This window comes from Zootermopsis nevadensis, unplaced genomic scaffold (genome assembly GCF_977971745.1).
Source record: "Zootermopsis nevadensis isolate Lab colony 2312 unplaced genomic scaffold, Znev_1.0 Znev_ptg000002l, whole genome shotgun sequence".
NCBI classification, from domain to species: domain Eukaryota; kingdom Metazoa; phylum Arthropoda; class Insecta; order Blattodea; family Termopsidae; genus Zootermopsis; species Zootermopsis nevadensis.
Window position 1 is genome coordinate 17,539,156 of NW_028259134.1, and position 21,919 is coordinate 17,561,074.

At 34.7% G+C, this 21,919-nt stretch overlaps 3 protein-coding genes across 7 annotated transcripts; 1 reads left to right on the forward strand and 2 right to left on the reverse strand.

Moving 5' to 3' along the window:
* Positions 1-160: 160 nt before the first annotated feature.
* Positions 161-7,106, reverse strand: LOC110831844 (ATP synthase subunit s, mitochondrial). 2 transcript variants are annotated; one of them, XM_022068272.2, is made up of 4 exons: positions 5,975-7,106; positions 4,286-4,491; positions 1,763-1,925; positions 161-1,053 (listed from the first exon to the last, which is right to left on the reverse strand). In XM_022068272.2, exons 1-4 carry the CDS (start codon positions 6,043-6,045, stop codon positions 909-911), a joined length of 585 nt encoding a protein of 194 aa, XP_021923964.1. In that variant the 5' UTR covers positions 6,046-7,106; the 3' UTR covers positions 161-908. The 2 variants fall into 2 exon arrangements, with proteins under 2 accessions (XP_021923964.1, XP_087208196.1); XM_087352070.1 differs by lacking the exon at positions 161-1,053 and adding an exon at positions 1,072-1,631.
* Positions 7,107-7,247: 141 nt separating this feature from the next.
* dgt6 (dim gamma-tubulin 6) lies at positions 7,248-16,148 on the reverse strand. 4 transcript variants are annotated; one of them, XM_022068266.2, is made up of 13 exons: positions 15,853-15,994; positions 15,644-15,772; positions 15,271-15,441; positions 14,690-14,819; positions 14,189-14,345; positions 13,799-13,944; positions 12,526-12,725; positions 12,004-12,253; positions 11,338-11,460; positions 9,947-10,254; positions 9,407-9,481; positions 8,827-8,899; positions 7,248-8,276 (listed from the first exon to the last, which is right to left on the reverse strand). In XM_022068266.2, exons 2-13 carry the CDS (start codon positions 15,728-15,730, stop codon positions 8,086-8,088), a joined length of 1,911 nt encoding a protein of 636 aa, XP_021923958.1. In that variant the 5' UTR covers positions 15,731-15,772; positions 15,853-15,994; the 3' UTR covers positions 7,248-8,085. The 4 variants fall into 4 exon arrangements, with proteins under 4 accessions (XP_021923958.1, XP_021923959.1, XP_087208024.1 ...); XM_022068267.2 differs by having other exon boundaries at positions 15,644-15,751; positions 15,853-15,989; XM_087351898.1 differs by lacking the exons at positions 15,644-15,772; positions 15,853-15,994 and adding an exon at positions 16,056-16,148.
* Positions 16,149-16,315: 167 nt separating this feature from the next.
* On the forward strand, positions 16,316-21,699 carry Rab4 (RAS oncogene family member Rab4). The gene is made up of 6 exons (XM_022068271.2): positions 16,316-16,453; positions 16,540-16,620; positions 16,711-16,825; positions 17,039-17,256; positions 17,917-18,012; positions 18,509-21,699. Exons 1-6 carry the CDS (start codon positions 16,438-16,440, stop codon positions 18,619-18,621), a joined length of 639 nt encoding a protein of 212 aa, XP_021923963.1. The 5' UTR covers positions 16,316-16,437; the 3' UTR covers positions 18,622-21,699.
* Positions 21,700-21,919: the final 220 nt, after the last annotated feature.

Sequence of the window (21,919 nt, forward strand, 5' to 3'; positions counted from 1 at the left end):
CATTGTATTACATTAATGTCAGTATGACTTTTGCTGAATATTGTAGTTTCATTGCTCTGATAAACTTCTGTGTCAATCGATTACATCCTGACATCACGATTAATGAGTTTCAGGTTTACACTGATGGGTACATAAACACAATGAAATAAACATGTAGGAGTAAGTGAAAATAAAAGATTTATCATCAAAACCAAAGCATCTATACACCTATTTAAATAACACTTGTATGGATCGAATTGATTATTTAAACCCCTTCCTCTACAGACATACATCTTTATTACATTCCATGGATCCATAAGTTAGTCAGATGACAATAGGATGTAGAATAAGTCATAATAATACAATACATGTTATACAAATACAAGTCATACTATTATATAAATGTCACAAATACATTCATTCTGCATTCAATTACAGTTCAATTATAGGAATTCCATTTTTAAATCTGATTTCTCAAGGAATTCCAATAGTTTACTCCAAACCTGAATCTTTATACATATACCCAATGCTAATTCTAAACTTGTACAGAGCATGTATCTGTTGCTTCATCTGTTTGTTAGCCTACTAAGATTCAGAATTCCTCATATCTACAAGTCTATGTTTATGTCCTGTTCACTGTCCTTTTAGGTACTGTTCGATTTACATGCAGAGTCAAATAATTCAACAGAATAAAAAAGAAATATTGATAAAATCCCATTTCACTCTTCATAACTCTGGAGTATGTTTGTCTCTAGGCCTACTCCCATGGTTTCTAGAATTTCCAAACTTTCACTCTGTGTGTATGTATTTGAACTACAAGAAACCTTTGTTTTCTATGATAAGAAAATATGTTTCATGAACAAACATTTATTTCAAAATGGTTTTAATGCTATACAACCATGTAGATCACACTGCAGTATCATTGGTGTCTATTCTGCTTGTTCACACTGATGATCTGGTTTTCTGTCAAGAATTTCAATATTACACTCTGGTAAATTTGATGCCAATACAGCCAAACATTCTTCTTTATTCTTCAGATATGGCAAACCATATATGTGTAATGATAAGAGTTTACTGTAAGAAGACAAAAACTATAATGGAGAAAACTTATCAGTAACAGATCAACGTAATTAAGAGGTATAGTTCACAGAACCAGATCTAAGTTCCAAGCTGAGCACTTTACGAGTTTTATAAGGACATACAGACCACATACTTATAGATCAATGAAGTCTTCTCACTCACAGAAGACATTACATGTAACAGAGGTGTAGTTTGGTACGATAATGAGTTCAGTCTCAGCCTCTTCACTATACCAAATGTCTGGCATGATGAGGCAAAGAGCTATGCTTTGTTTCTTAGGTCACACACCCACACATTTATTTCAGATATACAGAGTTGAATAAGCATGGAATGAATGAGAATGGTGTGCTGAAAAGGATATGTCTGTAAGAGGTCATGGCCTATAATAAGGTATTATCCCAAAACATGTCCCTGAAGTTTGGAACCATATGTAATATTGGAATTCTGACTTGAGTGTTACAAAATATACTGAATATGACCACCATTCATGCTGATGCTAGCACACAAAAGTTTTTGCCTGTCCAAAAGAATAACATGCAAAGTTTGGTTTCCTTTTCTGTTAACCTGTTCCTCTGAAACAAAATTAAATTCTGGATAAGGCTCAGATATTAAATATTTCATTACTACTGTCAATTTGTATTGCGAGGAGTGGGTGTATAATGAGAGATGACTGGTCAAAATTGTCTCACATACAAATACCAACCTTAATATTTGAAGAGATTTTATGCCTTTATCAGTTATGTTTCCACAACTGATTATTTGTAGAACTTGCAGTGAATCCTTAAGATATGACAGATTTTCCAGAGCTTCATTCTCTAAATACAAGCAACGATGGAACTTTACATGTGTTACATGCTTACAGCCATCTGGAATGATACATGATATAAACCTGTCATTAGAATATAAAGGCATGCTGATATGGAATATTTACCTAGTTGGAAATTAGTATTCTGCATATTTATGTGCTGAAATAAAATAATGTCCTATCATTCTGTGTAAGAAACAAATATTTAGGAGCCAAGTACAAAAAATATTAATAACATTACTTTTTCCATATTTTTTTCTATTCTGTAGTTCGTTTAATGATGCTTTATTAGTAGTTCTGACTATAAAGCGTCAAATGAAAGGGTGATAATGAAAGTGAAATGATGTGGAAAGAAGTGGTCATGGCCTAATTTAAGGTACCACCATGGCATTTGCCTGGGAGGACTGAAGAAAACAATGAAAACCCCCAGTCAGGATAGCTGGTCTCCAGACTGAGATTTGAACCTGGGACCGCCTGAATATGAAGCATGAGTGTTAACCATAACATTAGGTTTTTGCCATATTTAGTGGCAATTTTTGTTCCCTTTACCTACTGCTATGGTAATTAAATCATGAAAGAGATGAGATGGGTGTGTTTGCAGCACAGGAGGTGGGATGAAAGAAACAAAGAAATATAAAATTCTGGTTGGAAGGTCCAGTAGGATGAGACAAATTGGGAGACAAAGTGTACATGAGAGGAAAGTGTTACAGTAAAACCTCTCTAAGTTGGACACTTGTGGTTCCACGAAAATGTGTCCAACTTACAGAGGTGTCCAAGATAGAGGGAAAGAGAAATATCAGATTGTGGTTTAATGACAATATAGTCTATTTACTTACATACACTAACTGCTGTAGGCTTACTTAAATTAAGAATTAATGACAATAGTATTAATAATAATCTTTTGAAGCCCACTCCCATGCATTGCACATTATACCCCAGCCTCAATAACATTTTCTAAAGTTAATTCCACTAATTTTCGCTTCCCCATCGCAAAAACAAAAATCCCATTTCTGTTAACACAGTCTGAACTCAAATGCAAGCACAGTACTGATGGAGTTAAAACTGTGTCTTCTGCGATACTGTAGTCCAGTTAAGGGTTCAGCAAAAGAATGGTTAAACACTTGCAATGCATTCCAATGCTGGGTTCAATGTCCATAAGACAATCCTCTAGAGAGGAGGCATTCATCAGTCAGAAATTCAAAATAACAAAATATGTAACTGAAAAACTTTCCCTGAAAAGCATCGAGGTTAAGTGCATGAACCTGTCCAACTTACAACAAAAGAGGTGTTCAAGTTCCAGGATAAAGGGGTGTCCAAGATATAGGGTATTGTGGACATGTAAAATTATAGGATATTCGCTGGTTCCAATTAAAAGTGTCCAATATAAAGGGGTGTCCAGGATATAGGGGTGTCCAACTAGAGGGGTTTTACTGTATTATTAAATGAAAGACGAGTAGTTACTGCCTACTAAGCATTTCAGTACATGTCAGAGTATACAAGTTTAAAAATATATTCACTGTGTAATGTTAAATAAAGTTTCCTACCATATACTGCAATGGGTCTAGCTAACCACCTTGCAAGGATTCATGGGACTGAATTCCCAAGAGTTGCTAGCATGTTAGAGTAATGAGCACAGGTGTATCTGTAACACTGTAGTGCCAGTCTAACCTTATACAAGGCTCGTCCACAAAGTAAGTTTCCCTGGGGCCGTTTACAGAAACAAAACACAATTTCATGGAAATATTTATTGCAACAGATACAGCAAGTGTCCAGCTATTTTTCAACATATTCGCCACCGGAATTGAGACATTTGTCATACCGTGGGACCAACTTTTCAATACCTGTGTCGTAGAAGTCTGCCGCCTGGGATTGGAACCACTGTGTGACAACCATCTCCGCCTCTCTGTCATTCTCAAAACGCTGACGCTGACTGGACAGGAATTTCTTGAGGTGTAGGAAAAGATGGAAATCACTGGGAGCGAGGTCCGGGCTGTAGGGTGAATGATTAAACACCTCCCAGCTGAACTCCTGCAGGAGACTTGCTGTCCGTCGAGCCGTGTGCGGCCTAGCGTTATCACTGACCGCACTTCACAGTCGGCGGGAGCTGGAATAAGAACCTCCATCTTCAACAGCTGCAACGATGCTACTGTGAGAACGCGGGAAGTACCGTTAGTGCATGCGCCACGCTACATCATTGCTCTATCACGTACGCACAGTCGCTTCGCGCAATATAAGGTTTGCTAGCTGTGGGACGAGTGGGAAACTTACTTTGTGGACGCGCCTCGTACTTAGAGTGTTTATGACTCTGTGAGACTGCCCCAGCACTTTCAGGACTACATGCTTGACCACATACATTATTTATTTTAGTGACTGCTAAAACATATCTGGGCTATTTAAAGTACATTATTTAAAAGTACTCACTGAAGTATCCAAACCCATAGTGCATAATTGAAGAGTCTGTAGCATCAATCTTCTGAATATACCTTACATGTTCTTCTGCAGGTAATGCATTATAATCTTTCAGGAATTCACAGTCATCAGTCCATTTAACAAAGGCTCCATTACGCATTAACCATTCTGCACATGCCCTATCAGGGCCAACTTTTGCAATTCGTTCATTATCGACTCTGAAGCAAGAGATATTACCTTCATAAAAGCAAAAATTACACAAACATAAAATTACTTGTTAGTTTTGTTACCCCTCCTTTTCAGTGTCCCACTTTATTGGTGGCGATGAAGAAAATACAAATAAATTGGTACATGTAACTCACATGATGGGGCTATATCCCTGTAAATATATATAAAAAATATTCAAAACAGGATTTTCTAAGCTGTACACCTTGAAAGGCCTTTATTTGTAGACCTGTAATATCAGAATGGTGCAGTGAGTCAGTGAAACTGCACACATAATTTATTGGGCCTACATGACAACTTCAACTATGGTTACAGTTAGGTGACTGCGGCTATCATGATACTGAAATAAAACTGTGGGTAATGAAAGTACACATAACAAGAGTCATCTGTACTATCCTTGAATTTCTTAAGGGAATCAGGAAATCCTTTAGTCGGGTAACTAGCCTGTGTGTATAAACAAAAAAAAATGTTAGGACAACTTGTTCTGGCATACAAAAGAGCCAATAGCTCAGGACTTACCTTCACAATTTGCTATGCATAGAAGAAATGGCATGGTAACTAACAGGCCTATCTCACAATGTTTCATTCCACTTTCTCATTATCTGGCCTGCTTTACTTACTGCTATAAAAGTAAATCTATGAATATAAGGATGGGTTTTGCCTTACACATAATGTTATAGAAGCTATGCTTAAATATAGAATGGTAAACTATATTAAATATTCGTAATTTTATTAAGATTAAATGATCCACATAAACACTTTCTGAACACACTACGGAGTAACAGGTTGGAGGTCAGTTAAGTCATAATGGATTGAGTTAGGTCTAACTCTTCTACATACATATTTATAATACATCTATTGCAAAATAAAATAAGACAGACCACCAAGAGAACCTGGCTTAAACTCTCTACCCTGCTCATTTCTTTATATGTTCCAAAGACTATTCTTTTAACTAAGTGCCTCATCACAAACATCTATATGAACTGTGGAGGAAACACACAATGAAACAACTGCACTAGAAGAAGAGTGCTTCACTTCACAACCCCTCCATTTTAGTAACTTAATAAAAAAAAAATCATGTGATGTTACAGATATACTGGTGTAGTTAAAAATACGACATTATACAAGAATATGGAGTTACAAAATGCCAGATTTCGAATTGCTCCTGAAACTCTTTCTGAAGACCTTACACACTCGGAAACTTGATGAATGTTTGGTTGTGATTTTCTAAAATAACATAACCTTACTTAGCACTTTACGTGAAATCAAGGCAATTCAAGAAGTGTGTGTATGTATATGTGTGTATATTATATGTATGTGTGTATACATATATATAATTGGACCAAATAAGTAATAATTCTCTTTCGTATCAAAAAGTTATGAATCGAATCCATTATGGTTTTAATTAATGGTAAAGGAACATTTAATTACGATTAATATATGGATAAACTACATTACAGTCCAAGTTAAACTTACCTATTCCACACAATATTTAACCAATGCCAAAAGCGCCTATGGCTATTCAAATAAGGCTTTGGTACAATCATTTTGCCTAGTGTCCGTATTGAACCAACATACTAGTTTCAAAATTCCCGCAAGCGATACTGAGGATACTTTATATTTTCACTCAACGTGGAGCAAAGATTCACGATTATATACTGCATAATTGATATGTTCACTACTGTATGTGCTGAGATGACATAAAAATAATAATAGTAATAACAAAAACAACGCGTTAAATATAAAATAATGCACTGTGGATCTATACCGTAAATAAAATAATTTTAACTTCCAAATAATATATTGTTCTGCAGCAAATGCAACATATGGTAACAAAGGAACTGCCACTTAACTACAGTTATCTCATTATGAATTGTTCATTGTATTGTATTATATTAGTCTTTTATATTGAAATGCACAAGGCAAACATTATAATGTGTGAAGTTACAGGTCTATCCTCGCTTCCCAATGACTGCACGTACTGCTAGGCATTCATTTTTGGTGTTAGGAGCTGGATAATTTTTTGCTTTTAAATTTATATTTTAATATTAACAAACACCCCAAAAAGCCTTCCCAAAGCTGCTATGGAATACAAACCAAAGGGAAGAACAGACCTTGGGCGACGTACAAGTAGGTGGAAGGATCAATAGATCCACGTCTTTGATTTGGAATGGGGAAATCAGTACCCAAACCTTAAAAAGGAAGAAGATTCATGCATACCTATATCAAACAATATAACATCTTGACATGAAATAAGTGAGGTGTCCATGTGTATGACAGTTTCTGATTTGGCTTCTTCTAGTGCAGCATGTATCATATAAGTTTAAAACAGAACACAACCTTTTAAGGATCAAATACCATCAGTGATGTGAAATATTTCATCCTGATGATGGAGGCAGCAAGGACCTTTTAATTGGTGGTAAAGTTCTACCTGACTACATGATGCCACAATCCAGATGATGACCATCTTTGGACTCATCACATAAAAACCTCAAATCCTACCAAAATATTTTGTCTTTTAATATTTAACTAGATCACAGTATTACATTTGTAATTTACTTCTCACCATATATAAACAACATTCAAGTAAGTGTTTACATTTTTATATTATTAAGGTTCTATGTGAATGTAAAACTGTCTCTTGTTCTGAAGGAATAACAAGAGATCAAAGGTTTTTAAATGCTGAAAAGAAAATGTATAATCATGACAAAGTAACAGAGGAATAAAGAAAATTAAATTAGAATCTTAACAGATTTTAAAATTAATTTATTATTAAGGCATTTCATCAATGCTAAATGAATCAAACATGTGGTATACTTGGGGGAAACAAGAACTGCATACAGAACTTTGGTTGGAAAACCGCAATCAAGGAAACCACTTTCGACGAAGTAAAAGTATAAAGGGTTTTATAAAAACAGGCTGTGAAAGTAAAAGAGATAAAACTGATTCAGCATAATGTCCAACTGTTGACTGCTGTGAACATGTGTGATGTTTCTATGGATTTCATAATAGGACATTCTTAACCACCTGATTGACTATCAACTAAACAAGCATAAATAAGTGGTATCTGTATTTACAGCCCTTCAACAACTGACAAATGTATTTCATCACTGTTATTTTGGCCACTTTCCTTTTCTCAAGACAGAGGAAAAGTACTTTTACATTAGATATTTTTGAAGATACATTCATATAATAAAAAAATAATTACTGCTTCAAAAATATACAGAATACAATATTTCTTCTTCAATTCTATAACTTCTATCCAAAATATTAGCTTAAAATGATCCAAAAGCATCTCTCTGGAGTAACATTCTGTTTTAGATCTTAATATAAGCATTCATAAAAAACTGTTAAATATTACTGCTACTCATACTACTAGCCTACATACACACAAGGTGTTTACCTTTCTATTTCACATAAAGAACATCCAGTAACTGAAGTGTACCACTGAATAATGTTATAAAGGAACTTCTTTTATAAAGTTTACCAGCATAAAACATTTATTTTATAACAGAAAGAACAAGTCTCTTGTTTTAATCAATACAATTCAGCACACAACTGTTAATAATAAATGAGCATCTTAAATCTCATGTAAGTTCTGCATTATGTCGAAATTTGAGATAACGCTGAATGAAAACATCCAGTGACTTCCGTCGATTTTCTTTCCTGCTTGTACCTTCCTCTGTTTCTATGAGTGGTGGGGAACAAAGCAATGATGCTGGAGATGATGTCACATCACTTTCAGATACAGCAAGAAAATGGTCACTTTCAATTATATCTGAAAATTAAGGAAGCAATGTCATCCACACAACTGTACAATAAAATGCACATAGATATTTTATACGTGAAAGTCTGATTTTAAGACCAAGCTGCCTATATGAAAGTAGCAAGGCTTCTCTTTATGGAGAGGAATGGGGATGATGAAGCTGAACTCACCTTCATATAGTTAAAAATATGTAGACTTTTCCCTTCTACTTGCCCCATTTCATTGGCATGGTGCTTATGCACAGTCATAATGAAACATCTGAGACTTACTGTTGCATGGACCACATTAGGCATACTGTTCAAAAGACAGTATTTACCCCTGTACTTTACACAAAGTTTGACTCTTATAACAAAAAAAAAAATTATTCCAAGAGGCAATGAATTTGTTCTCAGAAACCAGATTGTATAAGGCAGTTGATTGTAATAACTAGTAATAATTTTAAGTGCTGTCTACTGCAATTATTTTATAATCATGTTCTCATTGTAATTGTTCTGTAGAGCATACTCAGTATTATGGGTGTTAATGATATCTAAACTACTCTAACTACTGAGTTATGACTTACCATCTAAAGAGTCATCTACAAGAAAATGTGTTGAAGATTCATTATCATATGAACTCGCAGGAATGTGAGAAAACTAAATCAGAAAACATACACACAATTAAAACCAGAAAAATGTAAAATGCCATATACAAAGTGGAACAAGATACACTTCAGGAAGAATATTTTGGAGACATTTACAACAATTACAATTGTAGTAAATATTACAGGACTTCAATATACAATTACACTACATATCATGTCATAAAATATGACAATTCTGCTAAATTAATACCCTAGGTAAGTTGTGTTTTGTTTGTATTTATCAATCCCTACAGCCAAATCCTGGAAGAGAACTTTGAAACAGACTATGACCACTTTAAGCACATCCATTTTACCACTACAATCATCCACACACATTAATGCCACATAATCTCTGCAAATGGTGACTTTAATGACTTGCTCATCCAACATACCATGTGAGTAGATGCAAGATTTAGTGTGATAATCTGATTAACATGATTTTTGTTCTAACAAAGTGAACATTAAACACTAACATCAGAAAAATCTCTATAAATTTTGTTATTCATAAATAACTCATTACCTTCTCCCCTGCTTCTTTTGTAGACTCCTCAAACAATTCCTTGCTGACAGATGATGTACTTCTAGCATCATGACTCTGTTTCATAATAAAACTTTAATCAATTACACATTTCATAAATGTGAAAAAATCCTTCCACACACACAAATGATTTTAAAATTAAATTTATAAAATTCCAACAAAGTGGTCCATTATAAGCTGAAAGTATGGAATTTCATTTTGTTAAGGCATGTCAGTATTAAGTTAATGGTCTTCTGGCTTTATTGTGCCATGTACTGTTTTAATTGTTTGGAGGAACATGCTGCTTCTATCTTCAACCCTATTCCTCACCAACCCTTAAGATGGAGATAATTTTGTCCATTTTGTCTGAAGAGTTTGCACAGCCCTTCAAGCAAACTGATCGAAGTTATACAAATATTCAATCTTACATTTAATTAAAATCCAGTGACCAAGACTGCTGCCGATATAAGATCATGGACCAGTGGCCAGATGGACACTATCTCTATTTATTATAAAGAAAATCCAATAAATGTAAATACTAACCATATATGGTCTTGACACAGACTGGAACTGCTGTGTTATTTCTACAGATTTTTTCTTCTTCATAAGTGAACTAGTAAGAGAACGTAAATCAGTGGCACATGACGTCTTGCTTGTTGTTGCAGGTAATACATATATACTTTTGCGTGCTGGGGTTTCATATTCCTTTCTGGTCCTTGATTTGTTAGCCACATGCAGTGGGCTGTTCAATTTTCTCTCCAACTCTGGTGTTTGTAGAAGTTGAGGATCAAGTTTTATGTTGACAACAGCTTCATTCTCAGTCTGTTTGACACACAAACTTCTATTAACACCTGAAAACAAAAATTAAAAAGTAGGATCTGAGGTTCTCACAGCAGCAAGTATGATGATGGCTGTCTTCTGGATTGTAGTGCCATGTGTTCTGGTATAAGTTTACTGATGTTTCTGAGTTACTTGAAACCACCGTGATCACGGCAATAAGCGTAGTCATCACCCTGATGATGGAGGCAGCAAGTACCTCTGAACCATCAGAAAACGTCTACCAGAGTACAAGACGCTACAACCCATAAGACAGCCATCTTAAAAAAGTAAAAAAGCCTCAAACTAACAATAAGGAACATCAGAAGACTGAGGGATGAAAAGTATGATAATATTACGAGGCGCGTCCACAAAGTAAGTTTCCCACTCGTCCCACAGCTAGCAAACCTTATATTGCGCGAAGCAACTGTGCGTACGTGATAGAGCAATGACGTAGCATGGCGCATGCACTAACGGCACTTCCCGCGTTCTCACAGTAGCATCGTTGCAGCTGTTGAAGATGGAGGTTCTTATTCCAGCTCCCGCCGACTGTGAAGTGCGGTCAGTGATAACGCTAGGCCGCACACGGCTCGACGGACAGCAAGTCTCCTGCAGGAGTTTAGCTGGGAGGTGTTTAATCATTCACCCTACAGCCCGGACCTCGCTCCCAGTGATTTCCATCTTTTCCTACACCTCAAGAAATTCCTGTCCGGTCAGCGTCAGCGTTTTGAGAATGACAGAGAGGCGGAGATGGTTGTCACACAGTGGTTCCAATCCCAGGCGGCAGACTTCTACGACACAGGTATTCAAAAGTTGGTCCCACAGTATGACAAATGTCTCAATTCCGGTGGCGAATATGTTGAAAAATAGCTGGACACTTGCTGTATCTGTTGCAATAAATATTTCCATGAAATTGTGTTTTATTTCTGTAAACGGCCCCAGGGAAACTTACTTTGTGGACGAGCCTCGTAAAATGGAACTTAGACAAATAAGTTGTAAAGATGTGAACTGGATGAGCAGGCACAGGACAAGGACAGACTGCTGGATTTATGAACTATCCTGGTTCAAATAACACAACACAAATGTTCAATAAAATCTCTGATTAAAATAAGTCTTACCACGAACTGGTGTTTGATGTGTTATATATACATCATCAGTACTGGTACTAGCAGTTTCTGAAGAAATAATGGAAGATGACATTTCTACTGCTGCTGTGGGTTTGGATTTCAGAGTCCTAAATTCTGAAAAACAGAAAGAAAAAATTTCAACTTACTACTTATTCCAACTCCATCCACAGCCCAACACTGCTGGCCACAGAAAGATAAGTTGTACAAATTGTTTGTCCCTTCACCACATGAACGGCCAAATTTTCTGTGAATGTAATTCACTGTTCCATCCAGGTAATTGCTAAGTTACTGCATGAAGAAGAGTCCCTGAGCTCAGCTAGTCAAATAATTCCTTGCCTTTTATGGTACCCAAAGGTTCATCACAGTGTTCACAAGAGCTTGCCACTGGTCCACTATCTTCAGCCAATGAATCCAATCTAACCCCCCCCCCCCCCCCCCCAATCCTATTTCCATAAGAGTCACTTTTATTTCATTCTCCCACCTATGCCTAGGTCTTCCAAGTGGTTTTCCAACCAAACATTTTGCATACTGTTCTCATCTTCCCCACATGTGCATGCAAAACCCATCTCATCCACCTTCATTTGCTCATTTTAATAATACTTCTATTTACTTACATATTTACAAAAGAAAATAAAAAATTGAATATGCCTATTGTACCTTTACAAAGTGCTTCATAATTGTTTTGGACTTCGTTTAATGTCTCTTGCAGCTTGGTTTCAACAGCATTGAATAATACTTCATGTTCTTGAAATTCAGATTTAACACTATGCAATTCAGGTAACACCATGGTCATGTTTTTCAACCCCTTGCCATCAATATAATCAATCAGTGAAGCTTGCAATCCAATTAACGAATGGATAAATTCTGACACACTCAATTTTCCATCTTGCATCTCCTTCATGATTTCCTGTTATAAATAAATGATTAATTGACAGTACAAACAGTAACTGAACTTCATAGCTTATTGTTCATACATATGTCAAAATAAACATAGAGACAAATTCTTGTCCATGTGAGATGAACCTGCATTTCCTGTTGATTAGACAGGTGCTCCAAAAGCACTTATTTCATATATTATCCATCTCATAATTATTGTTCTATGTTTCGGAATATGGTGACATTATTCAAAGTATGTGTTTCAATAAATGTTGTTTTTGACACAATAAATATGAAAATTACCTTCAAATCATTATCCATACTCTTTCTGCTTGCAGTATGGATGTTAAACCCATTAGCATCAAGGCAAAGTTGAGATGCATCATTGTTTTCAGCTAGTCTGATGGTATCAAGTAAGTTTGTTACATTAATTCCAGTCTTCTTCAAAACATGTATAATAGCTTCAATCACACGGCCTTCAACTTCCACATCTGCAACCCACTCTGAAATGTAAAACCATATCAGGTTTTTCCTTCAGACAGTAGGATCTGTCCATTACTAATCCAGTACTTTTAAGAAAAATTAATTCATTTTTATGAAACTTCATATAAATATGCCAACAGAGACCTCCCACTCTTCGTACTATCTAATTCCCTGTTATCAAATGTAATGATGGGTCCATGCAGTTTCTCGATATGGGAACAACAATAGTGTAATTCATTGTAATTTTAATACTAATTTTCTGTGTTAAGTGGCTTCCTTGTCACCAGAGTACAGTGCATTCTCATGCTGTGGATGGAGCAGATCAACTCCAGATATGGAAGGAAGCTGTGAATATACTAAATAAATAGTCACAGACAACCAATTCAAGCGGTGGTCCTCCAGTTCAGGGATTTTAATTCTTCAGTATCAATGATCTGTGTTACAAAACTTGTACAAATACTTGGAACTGGGAACCCATGGTGGCAACATTCAAAGAACACGAGAAATGGTACTTTGAATGTACAGGGCGAATGAATGGCAGTCATTGTTTAGAGGCAATGGTGTGCAGTTTGGATATAGTGAGAATAAAGGAGGTTAGGATGCCTGCTGAGGGTAGTCATAAAAGGCAGATTTCTACCATGTTCTACCATGGAAAAAGGAAACTATATTTTACAATGCAAACGGAAAAGGTACTTGGCTTTAGTGAAGAAGTGTTTTGAAACAGCAGTTAAAAATGTAGTCTGTTAATGACAGGATGTCCTTCAAGGTCAGTGGTATGATATTACTGATCGTGTAAATCATCCAAAATGATAAAAAAGACAAATGAAAAACAATAATGTTGCTGCTTGTTTTGTATAGAAGTGAAATATAAGTTCCTGATAGAAGACCACACATTGTAAGTGTCTGCAAACAAAATAGTCAGATAAATATTTTAACCTAAAATGGTAAAGTCAGCAATTTATAATATTACAAACAAGAAACTTAATGATTTATACAAGTCAACTTTTCCATGTCTGGAATGGAAATAACCATTTTCATAATATGGTGCGCAACACTGTCTTAGACATACAAAGTTAAAAAGAAAGAACCATACCTGCAATAACACTGCTGTCATAAAAGTTGCAGGAGAGTTTCTCTTTCATTTCTGTGGAAACAGCTAACTCCTCTACCAATTCCTTCAACAGATTGTCATAAGTTTTTACTCTGGCTTCCAGTTCACTTAGTTGTATACTGCACTGCCTAAAATTTCATAAATATCATAAAGCAGGTGGGCTCCAAGTACATAATCCATAGCCTTATTTACTCCATATTCACAAAACACATATTTCTGAAAGCTAATGGTAACTATATTTCTTGAGCTTGCATACATGTCTATAAATATGCTTTCTTGGTCAAAATTTGTTTAAAACCTGAATAAAGAATTCATACAGTATTCTTTGCAACCAAGTACAAAGGAAATTATCTGGTTAACTCAGATATTCACCTTTCACATTCCTGTGACATTAAAGAGTCAATTTTCAATTGATTTGCAATTGCCTTCTGTGTAGTACATTCTGTCATTGCCTGGACAAGACTAAGCTTTGCACTGGCCAAGGAATCATTGCTGAATGTTCTGGGTGGAAATAACACATCTGACGTACCTGAAGGAACATGGACATACAAATAAAAAGTAAATTACTCAACACATTATATTCCAATTGATAGAGAAAACATACTCAACTGAAGCATTCACATGACACTTTTCAAGCCTAAATAAGACCTTACAAAAATTTCCAAAAAAAAAAAAATACAAAAATTAATTACTGAATAATTTTGAATTTTAATTACACGAAAGCCAAATAATAGCTCAATTAACTTAAAGAATAGACATACATGTTTAAGTTTTCAAAAATAAATGCTATTTCATAAGAATAAAACTATATGAGTATGTACCCAATAATGAACTACTCAATAACATTTGCATACCCAATTTTACACAACTTACCATATGTCTGACAAAGACTCCGGAAAAGTACAAATTTTGTCAGTTTCCACATAAAATTTGCAAACTTCTCACCACCAGGATTCATAAAAAATGACAGAAATATTTTGGGTAAATTAGCTTCTGGATAAGCCTAAAAAGAAACAATGATTTAGATAAAACCTGAATTTATAGAGGTCACTTTCCAGTCAGATTAATGATATGTAGGAGGTTATAATAGGTTGGATGTGTGTTCCAGACAAGAGAACCAAGAAATGTAAACTGCATTTTGGTGAGAATCTTCTTGGAAAGCAGTAACGACAGAGATGGGAAGTAAATTTAAGATGGAATATAGTGAAATAAATTGTGAGAGTAGAAAATATGTGTAATTGGTTCAGAAGTGTCTCCACTGAGCTTTGGCAACAGCAAAGCTGAACCTTCATGTGCTATTACTAGAAATATAATCAAGTAATCAATTACCATACAAATAATCCATTAAATATAACTCAAAGCAAAATAAATACAGTCATAAGTTGAAGTATTCACTGTGTGATTCAATTAAAATAAAAACTAAAAGTAAAAATAAAATTATCTCATTCACTTACTCCATTTATTTCCATCAGAAGTGTTTTCACTGTGATGCGAAATTGTGATTCTCCTTTCTTATCAAGCAACGGCCACGGGATCATCATTGCACATTTCACAGGGTCAACAATAGATAACAAATAGTGCATGGAATCCTGAAATCCCTTTACATTGGGAACTTTGAACATTCCCTGAAAAGAGAAATATATCAATCAGAAATAATCCTTTATTTAATTTAATTGATTAATTAGTACGCAGCTACAGAGAAATATAATTAAGAAATCAGGTTGGCAGACTAAATCCGTTCTCAACAATACGAGGTTTGAATGCTTGTGCGAAATACGTTTAGCAAGTCTCTTAAAATTATACAGTATTTTCAATATCAGTACATACCTCCTTAAATGTGAATGGTATTGGATGTAAGAAATGCAACTGTTGAAAGTTACAATGAATTAAACTGTGAATATCTTCCCGTACCATTATGACATAACTATATAAAACCTATATAAAAAAGTAAAGCAACTAAAGGTACAAAATTCACAAGTCAAGCCCATGGAAGATCAAATCCGTTATATCAACACCACCATCCACCGATTATTTACCAACAATTCCAGCTTCCCGCTATAAGGCCTACACTCCACGCATAAAACTGAGTACGACGTTTTTCTTTACCAACGATGATTCTCTCACTAAAGGTCATATCATAAACAAATGGTTGTTAAATACTAAACCGTTAAACAGACTACGGGGATTTTAGATAAGAGAAAGAAGCACAGTATATATATTTTTTGAACACACTACGTACAAATTTGTTCCTGCCCACAGAATACCTATCATCCTACACATTTTGTGTTCTGCAGCATTACGCGGTTTCAACGAGGCCATGCATCGACACTGTCAGAATTATTTTCACTGACATCAAGACTACAGAAAATAATGGTTTATTATTGTTGACGCATGCTTTTAGTTTTTTTTGTAACGCCTGAGAGTCGTAAGCTGAACTGCTAAGGCCTTAAAGAAGTTGCAGGAATAAAATAATTGTGACTTGTGACACTTTTCCCGCATGTTTAAACAATACTGGAAGTATGGCACCTTCAGAGATCTGGAAGAAGTGACAGGATTTGTCTAAGATATTGCCATCAGATTACGTTTAATATAGGCCTTTGAAACATTCAAGGAATTTCACAATGTCAGAATCGTATGGTATGTTTTCTGTGCGGTATATACGTATGTACATAAGTGAAATTTATATATCGTAAGCAATATATGTCTTTGTTAAATATTTTCAGATTTCTTGTTCAAGTTTTTGGTTATTGGAAGTGCAGGATCGGGAAAGTCTTGCCTGTTGCACCAGTTTATTGAAAGCAAGTGTAAGTTGATGCTATACGAACATGTGTCAACTTTTTGTTGATGGTAATGTGTAATATATTTGTGGCTGAAGAATATGTTTCTATGTGCAGTTAAGGATGACAGCAGTCATACAATCGGAGTTGAATTTGGCTCAAAAATAGTAAATGTTGGAGGAAAATCTGTAAAGCTTCAAATTTGGGATACTGCTGGGCAAGAAAGATTTAGGTATGATATTTCAAAGCTTTGTAAGTATATTTCGTATTTATTGGTGTGAATATTTGCAGCTGACCTTATAATTATATTTAATACAGGAGCTGTTCATTGTATTCTGTGTGCAGCACAGTGATTAGTAAGTGATAATCCTGAGTTACTGGTACTGGATATAATAAATGTAATGAGGGCCAAATGTGGTGTGCTGATGATAATTTATTGTTTAAGGTCAGTAACTCGCAGCTACTACAGGGGAGCAGCAGGTGCACTATTGGTGTATGATATTACCAACAGGGAAACTTTCAATGCTCTTGCAAATTGGTTATCAGATGCACGTACATTGGCTAGCCCAAACATCATCATTCTCTTAGTAGGCAACAAGAGGGATCTGGATGGTGACAGAGAAGTTACATTCCTCGAGGCAAGCCGATTTGCACAGGAAAATGGTTAGGCCTTTTTCTATTTTAATAATTCCTCTCTTCAGTATATCATTTATGTGACTTTTCAATGTAAGCTTAATTGTCAAGTTCAGTGCCTTATAATGGCATACAGGTTTTGTAAGGTCATTTCAGAACTTCGCATAGGTCTCACACACACACACACACATTAATACAAAATAAAAATATTATTTTATAATGTGTATGTTGAAGATGGCTGTCTTCTGATTTCCTGCACTGTGTAGTGTAGTATAAGTGTACACCTGTTTTGGAGGCAGTAACCACCTCTAAAATACCAGTGAACTTTTACCAGGCTACACAGTGCAATAAACCAGAAGACAGCTGGCTTCATACTTGTTGCCATGAGATCTTGAAATCTCACAATGTATTTAGTTGAGGTAAATTACTTTCTGCAAAAGAATATGACATATACTTGAGGCACAATTATGTCTTACATAAAAACATAATCAGATACTGAGTACAGTAAATGTTGAGAACCGATCTCTGACATCAGTATCAGATTAATACATTTCACAAAATGTTCCAGGCCTTGGTGATGTTAGTAGTTTTGGAACGTGTTTATCTTCCCTGTAAAGGTACTGTACCAAGAAATAACCTGTTTTTGCGTTAATTGTTTGTATTATAAAACTTTAATTCTTTATATTACAGAGCTGATGTTTCTAGAAACGAGTGCTAAAACAGGCGAAAATGTAGAAGAAGCATTTCTCAAATGCTCCAAGACAATCCTAGCTAAAATTGAGACAGGTATGTATTTTAGAAAAATAAATTTCTTTAATTCAACCAGAGTTTATTGTTGTTTATATACAAATGAGAAATTTTCACAGTTGGCATGTGCACTTTGGAATGTTCATTATATTTGTGTTTTGTTCACACATGACAGCAGTAATTGTATATTTTCAATGGCCAGTTATGTGTTTCCTTCTTTTGATGGTAAATTCTGTTAATGCCCTTAACAAATATAAAGGCAACTAAAAACAATAAATTAACTGATGAGAAAATGAGCATCTAGCACATATATTTACAAAAGTCAAGATTTGACAATATATGAGCACGTGTCAAACTTAATTTTGGGCTGTTCTCATAACTTGTCTCAATCCAAGTTGTCCCCTCCAAACATCTACCTTGGCTATTGTTAGTCCACTAAATAGTAATTCTTACTTTAGATAAATTATGGATGTTCAGAAAACTTCAAAGAAAGTATTCTTCTGTTTTAAACATGTTTTAATATCCTTTTCATTAGGTGAACTTGACCCAGAGAGGATTGGATCAGGAATTCAATATGGAGATACAACCACTCGCCGTTTACACAGGGAAAATAATCGGCGGCAGCCTGATTGTATTTGTCGCATGTAGTAATACCACTGGCCCACGAGTGATGAAATATGCCCCATAGATATTCACTGTTTTTATTTATCGTCATACCTGAAATAGCAGAAAGTTTCTCATATTAGACATCATAAACGGGCCAGTAACAATGATGTGTGTGTACTGTTATGCGATAAAACTAAAGAAGGTAATTACTTCTTGGAAAGTAACTTTTTAGGAATTAGTAATCATTTCATATATTATATAAAACTTGGTGTTGTGAATATTTTCTATTTGTTTTATGTGAACACTGAATGTTCCACAAGTCTTTGTCATACAATTTATCAGTCTGTTTGGTATGCTAATTCTCACTGCACAAATTTTTAAATTGAAATGAGCTCTGTATCTGTTATTTTAAGTATATTACTAAAGCAATATTCAGTTTTATCATGGAATTTCCATACATTTACATCAGTATATAAAAATAGAATTGATTGCATTTGCACAACATATTGTGTGAAAATACAAATTAAATTTATTAATGTAAGTTTGAATAATGATACAGTATCTAATAGCAGCACAAGACTTAGGTTTCTAATTGGTAAGTTTAATATTCAGAGATTGCATTTAGATGGAGACTTTGCCTTTAACCGTACAAGTGACTGTTTTATCCCACATCATTAAGCCATAGCTACAGTCAAAAGCTGTGCATATGTAAGTGGATCATTATATATTTTACATGAAATGCTAAAATTGGTTATCATATTATAGAAACTTGGTCTTTGCAGCATCTTTAGTGACATATCCTCAGATACTTAGTCTTCTTACTATATTTTTATGTCATATAATAGAATATATTATATTCTTATAATATTCTAATGTATTACAGTTACCTTCTTTAGATTTATAATTACAATCAAAATATGTTAAAATAAACTGCAGTACTTTTTTATTGTTGGCACTGATTTCTAGAGTTGGTGTAAATTTTTCTGTTATGTAGCGTTTGGTATTTTGTAGTATAGAGGAATCCGCCCAGGGTCAATATGACCAAGTTTAAACTTTGTAAAGAATATGAAAAAGTCAAATAGAAAAATCATCTATAATTTTATCTATTTGGCATTTACTGGTACTGGTGTGGATGCCTTATAATAGGTCTGATGAAACATTTATGTAAGAGGTTGTGATCACTAATTTGAGTACAAGAGGGCCAGAGGACTACTGAGGCAAGAGGTGTGTTCCATGGTTTAAACACATTTTCAGCTCCTAAATGACAATTTTTATATCCAGTTGACATCTGTTCATGATATCCTGACCTCCATGCTGTTAGAATGAGAGTAACCAGTTTTAACGTTTGGAATGTAGAGGTTAAGGTAGTGTTGGATGCATTATTCTTGGCAGTTCTTTGTATGTATACAGCTGGATATGGTGAAGCAAATAAAAGGTCAGATGTTGCAAAATGTATGAAAGCCTTTCCTTGTAAATGGCTGTTTTGAAAACAGTCATTTGGATTTGAGATCTCTACCATGAAAGTCCTCCATGCGCTAGAATTGACAGTGGCTCTCATTTTCAAAGGTATGTGAGAATACTTTAAAAAATACTTATGATAGAGCTTTGTTTCAAAGGGTCCTAAAGATTATGATATGCTGTACACGAGGGTTTGCTTGCCCTGAAAACGGAAGGCAGTGGACCACAATCTGATGTAGAGTTGAAATGTGCAATGGTATGAAAGTAACACATTTTAAAAGTATTATAACTATTATTAATTTCATCAGGATCAGCAGGATGTGGGCTGATCGCTGAGTAACCAATTGGGAAATGCTGATTTTAATGTTGCAAAATAACCTTTGTATACATCTTAGTATATTAAAACTTCTTACACTGTGCAACATTTAATGGTCATAAGGAGTCAACCTGTATTATGTCAAGCCCACTGGTGTTCATCTATCAAATCAATATATGTATTTATTACTGTACATGACTAAAACTGTAGGGTTAGCTGACAACTGTTGTGAAGCATACATAACAAGCAAGTCTCATAGTGCAGCAGCAGTATCTGTATTCTGCAATGAGAAAGGTTATCTTTTTCAGAGAATTTGACTATCTGAAAATTAATGCACAACTTTAGCAATATATGGGATTTTATCTTTGTAGAAAATACAAAATTCCATTGCACTTTTGGGCTTCAGTGCATAAATTATACAACATTAAAAATATCTCTCTAGAAAAATAATTATGAATGTATTAATTAAATCAGACATTCTAAAATGTTTGTTGGTATTCTGGGTTGTAACACCATGTGCCCAGAAGACTAGCATCAACAGTCATTGCTATGAGAATCTCAAATCTCACAGAACATTGTAAGACCCTCATAAATGTTAAATTCAGTGCTTGAGAAACTTGGAAGACAAAATAGGTACGCAGTATTCCCATCATAAGTCACCATCATGATGATTCAGAAATCTCCAAAGGTTATTTTCATACTGCAGTAATTACTTTGCATCATTTACTTAGCCTATGCATGTGTAAATGGCTTTGAAGGCAAGTGAATCTCACATAAATGCACACCGAGAATAAACAAAATATGTAACACACTTGTTTAAATATGACTGAGAGCTGTCTGCGTAACTTGTAATTTGAACATGATACTGAGTTTTGAGAACGTCAAGTGAATTTGATATACTATTGCTTAGCACTAGGTTACTGAAAATGGACAATAACATGCTTTTAACTACCTGTGAATGACTGAAGAGACTTCTTTGAATTTGTGAATGACATGCTTGTTTTAATCACCAACAAACAATATTGTTTATGTTGACAAATAATAGCTCAATTTGACATTAATAAAGCTATAAATGTATTATATAAATGTACATGCTGTCTGCCTCCAGGCATGTGTTACACCCCATGTTATAGTGAATGTTGTTTCCAGTTAGACATTTAGTGCAATACAGGTACTTTCTTTCCTTGAAAACATGAGATTTCTCACTCAAAATGTCAGTAGCTGCATATGTATTGTCATTATGTAATATACTGATGAGAATGTGTAAATATAATCATTCTAAAACTTCAACTGATACAATAATAAAGCTTTACATGTAAGCAATAAAAAGTATTTGAAAATTATAAGCAATGTTTCATTTTATTTTTCCTAAAAGTAGCAAAAGAACATCTATAGGCAACAACTGTAATCTTGAGACTTGTGGGGTGGAGGAATGATAGTGTCTGCCTTTAATGCTTCGGACTTCCTGCATTCCTTGCAAGTCTCAAGATTACAGTAGCGAATTATATTTCATCCATAATCAGGTCTGTTTTCCTTATCCTGATATATCATGTACAATAAATAATT

Coding starts and splice junctions, on each gene's coding strand:
- LOC110831844 (XM_022068272.2), bottom strand. CDS start 6,045: ATGATTGTACCAAAGCCTTATTTGAATAGCCATAGGCGCTTTTGGCAT. Junction 1,926..4,285: donor CTATGGGTTTGGATACTTCA/GTGAGTACTTTT, acceptor GTATCATTCCAG/ATGGCTGTAAGCATGTAACA. Junction 1,054..1,762: donor AAATCTCTTCAAATATTAAG/GTTGGTATTTGT, acceptor GTCTTCTTACAG/TAAACTCTTATCATTACACA.
- dgt6 (XM_022068266.2), bottom strand. CDS start 15,730: ATGGTACGGGAAGATATTCACAGTTTAATTCATTGTAACTTTCAACAG. Junction 12,254..12,525: donor GTATGGATAATGATTTGAAG/GTAATTTTCATA, acceptor TATTTATAACAG/GAAATCATGAAGGAGATGCA. Junction 9,482..9,946: donor CTGTGTCAAGACCATATATG/GTTAGTATTTAC, acceptor ATTATGAAACAG/AGTCATGATGCTAGAAGTAC.
- Rab4 (XM_022068271.2), top strand. Junction 16,826..17,038: donor GCTGGGCAAGAAAGATTTAG/GTATGATATTTC, acceptor TTATTGTTTAAG/GTCAGTAACTCGCAGCTACT. Junction 17,257..17,916: donor CCGATTTGCACAGGAAAATG/GTTAGGCCTTTT, acceptor TTTATATTACAG/AGCTGATGTTTCTAGAAACG.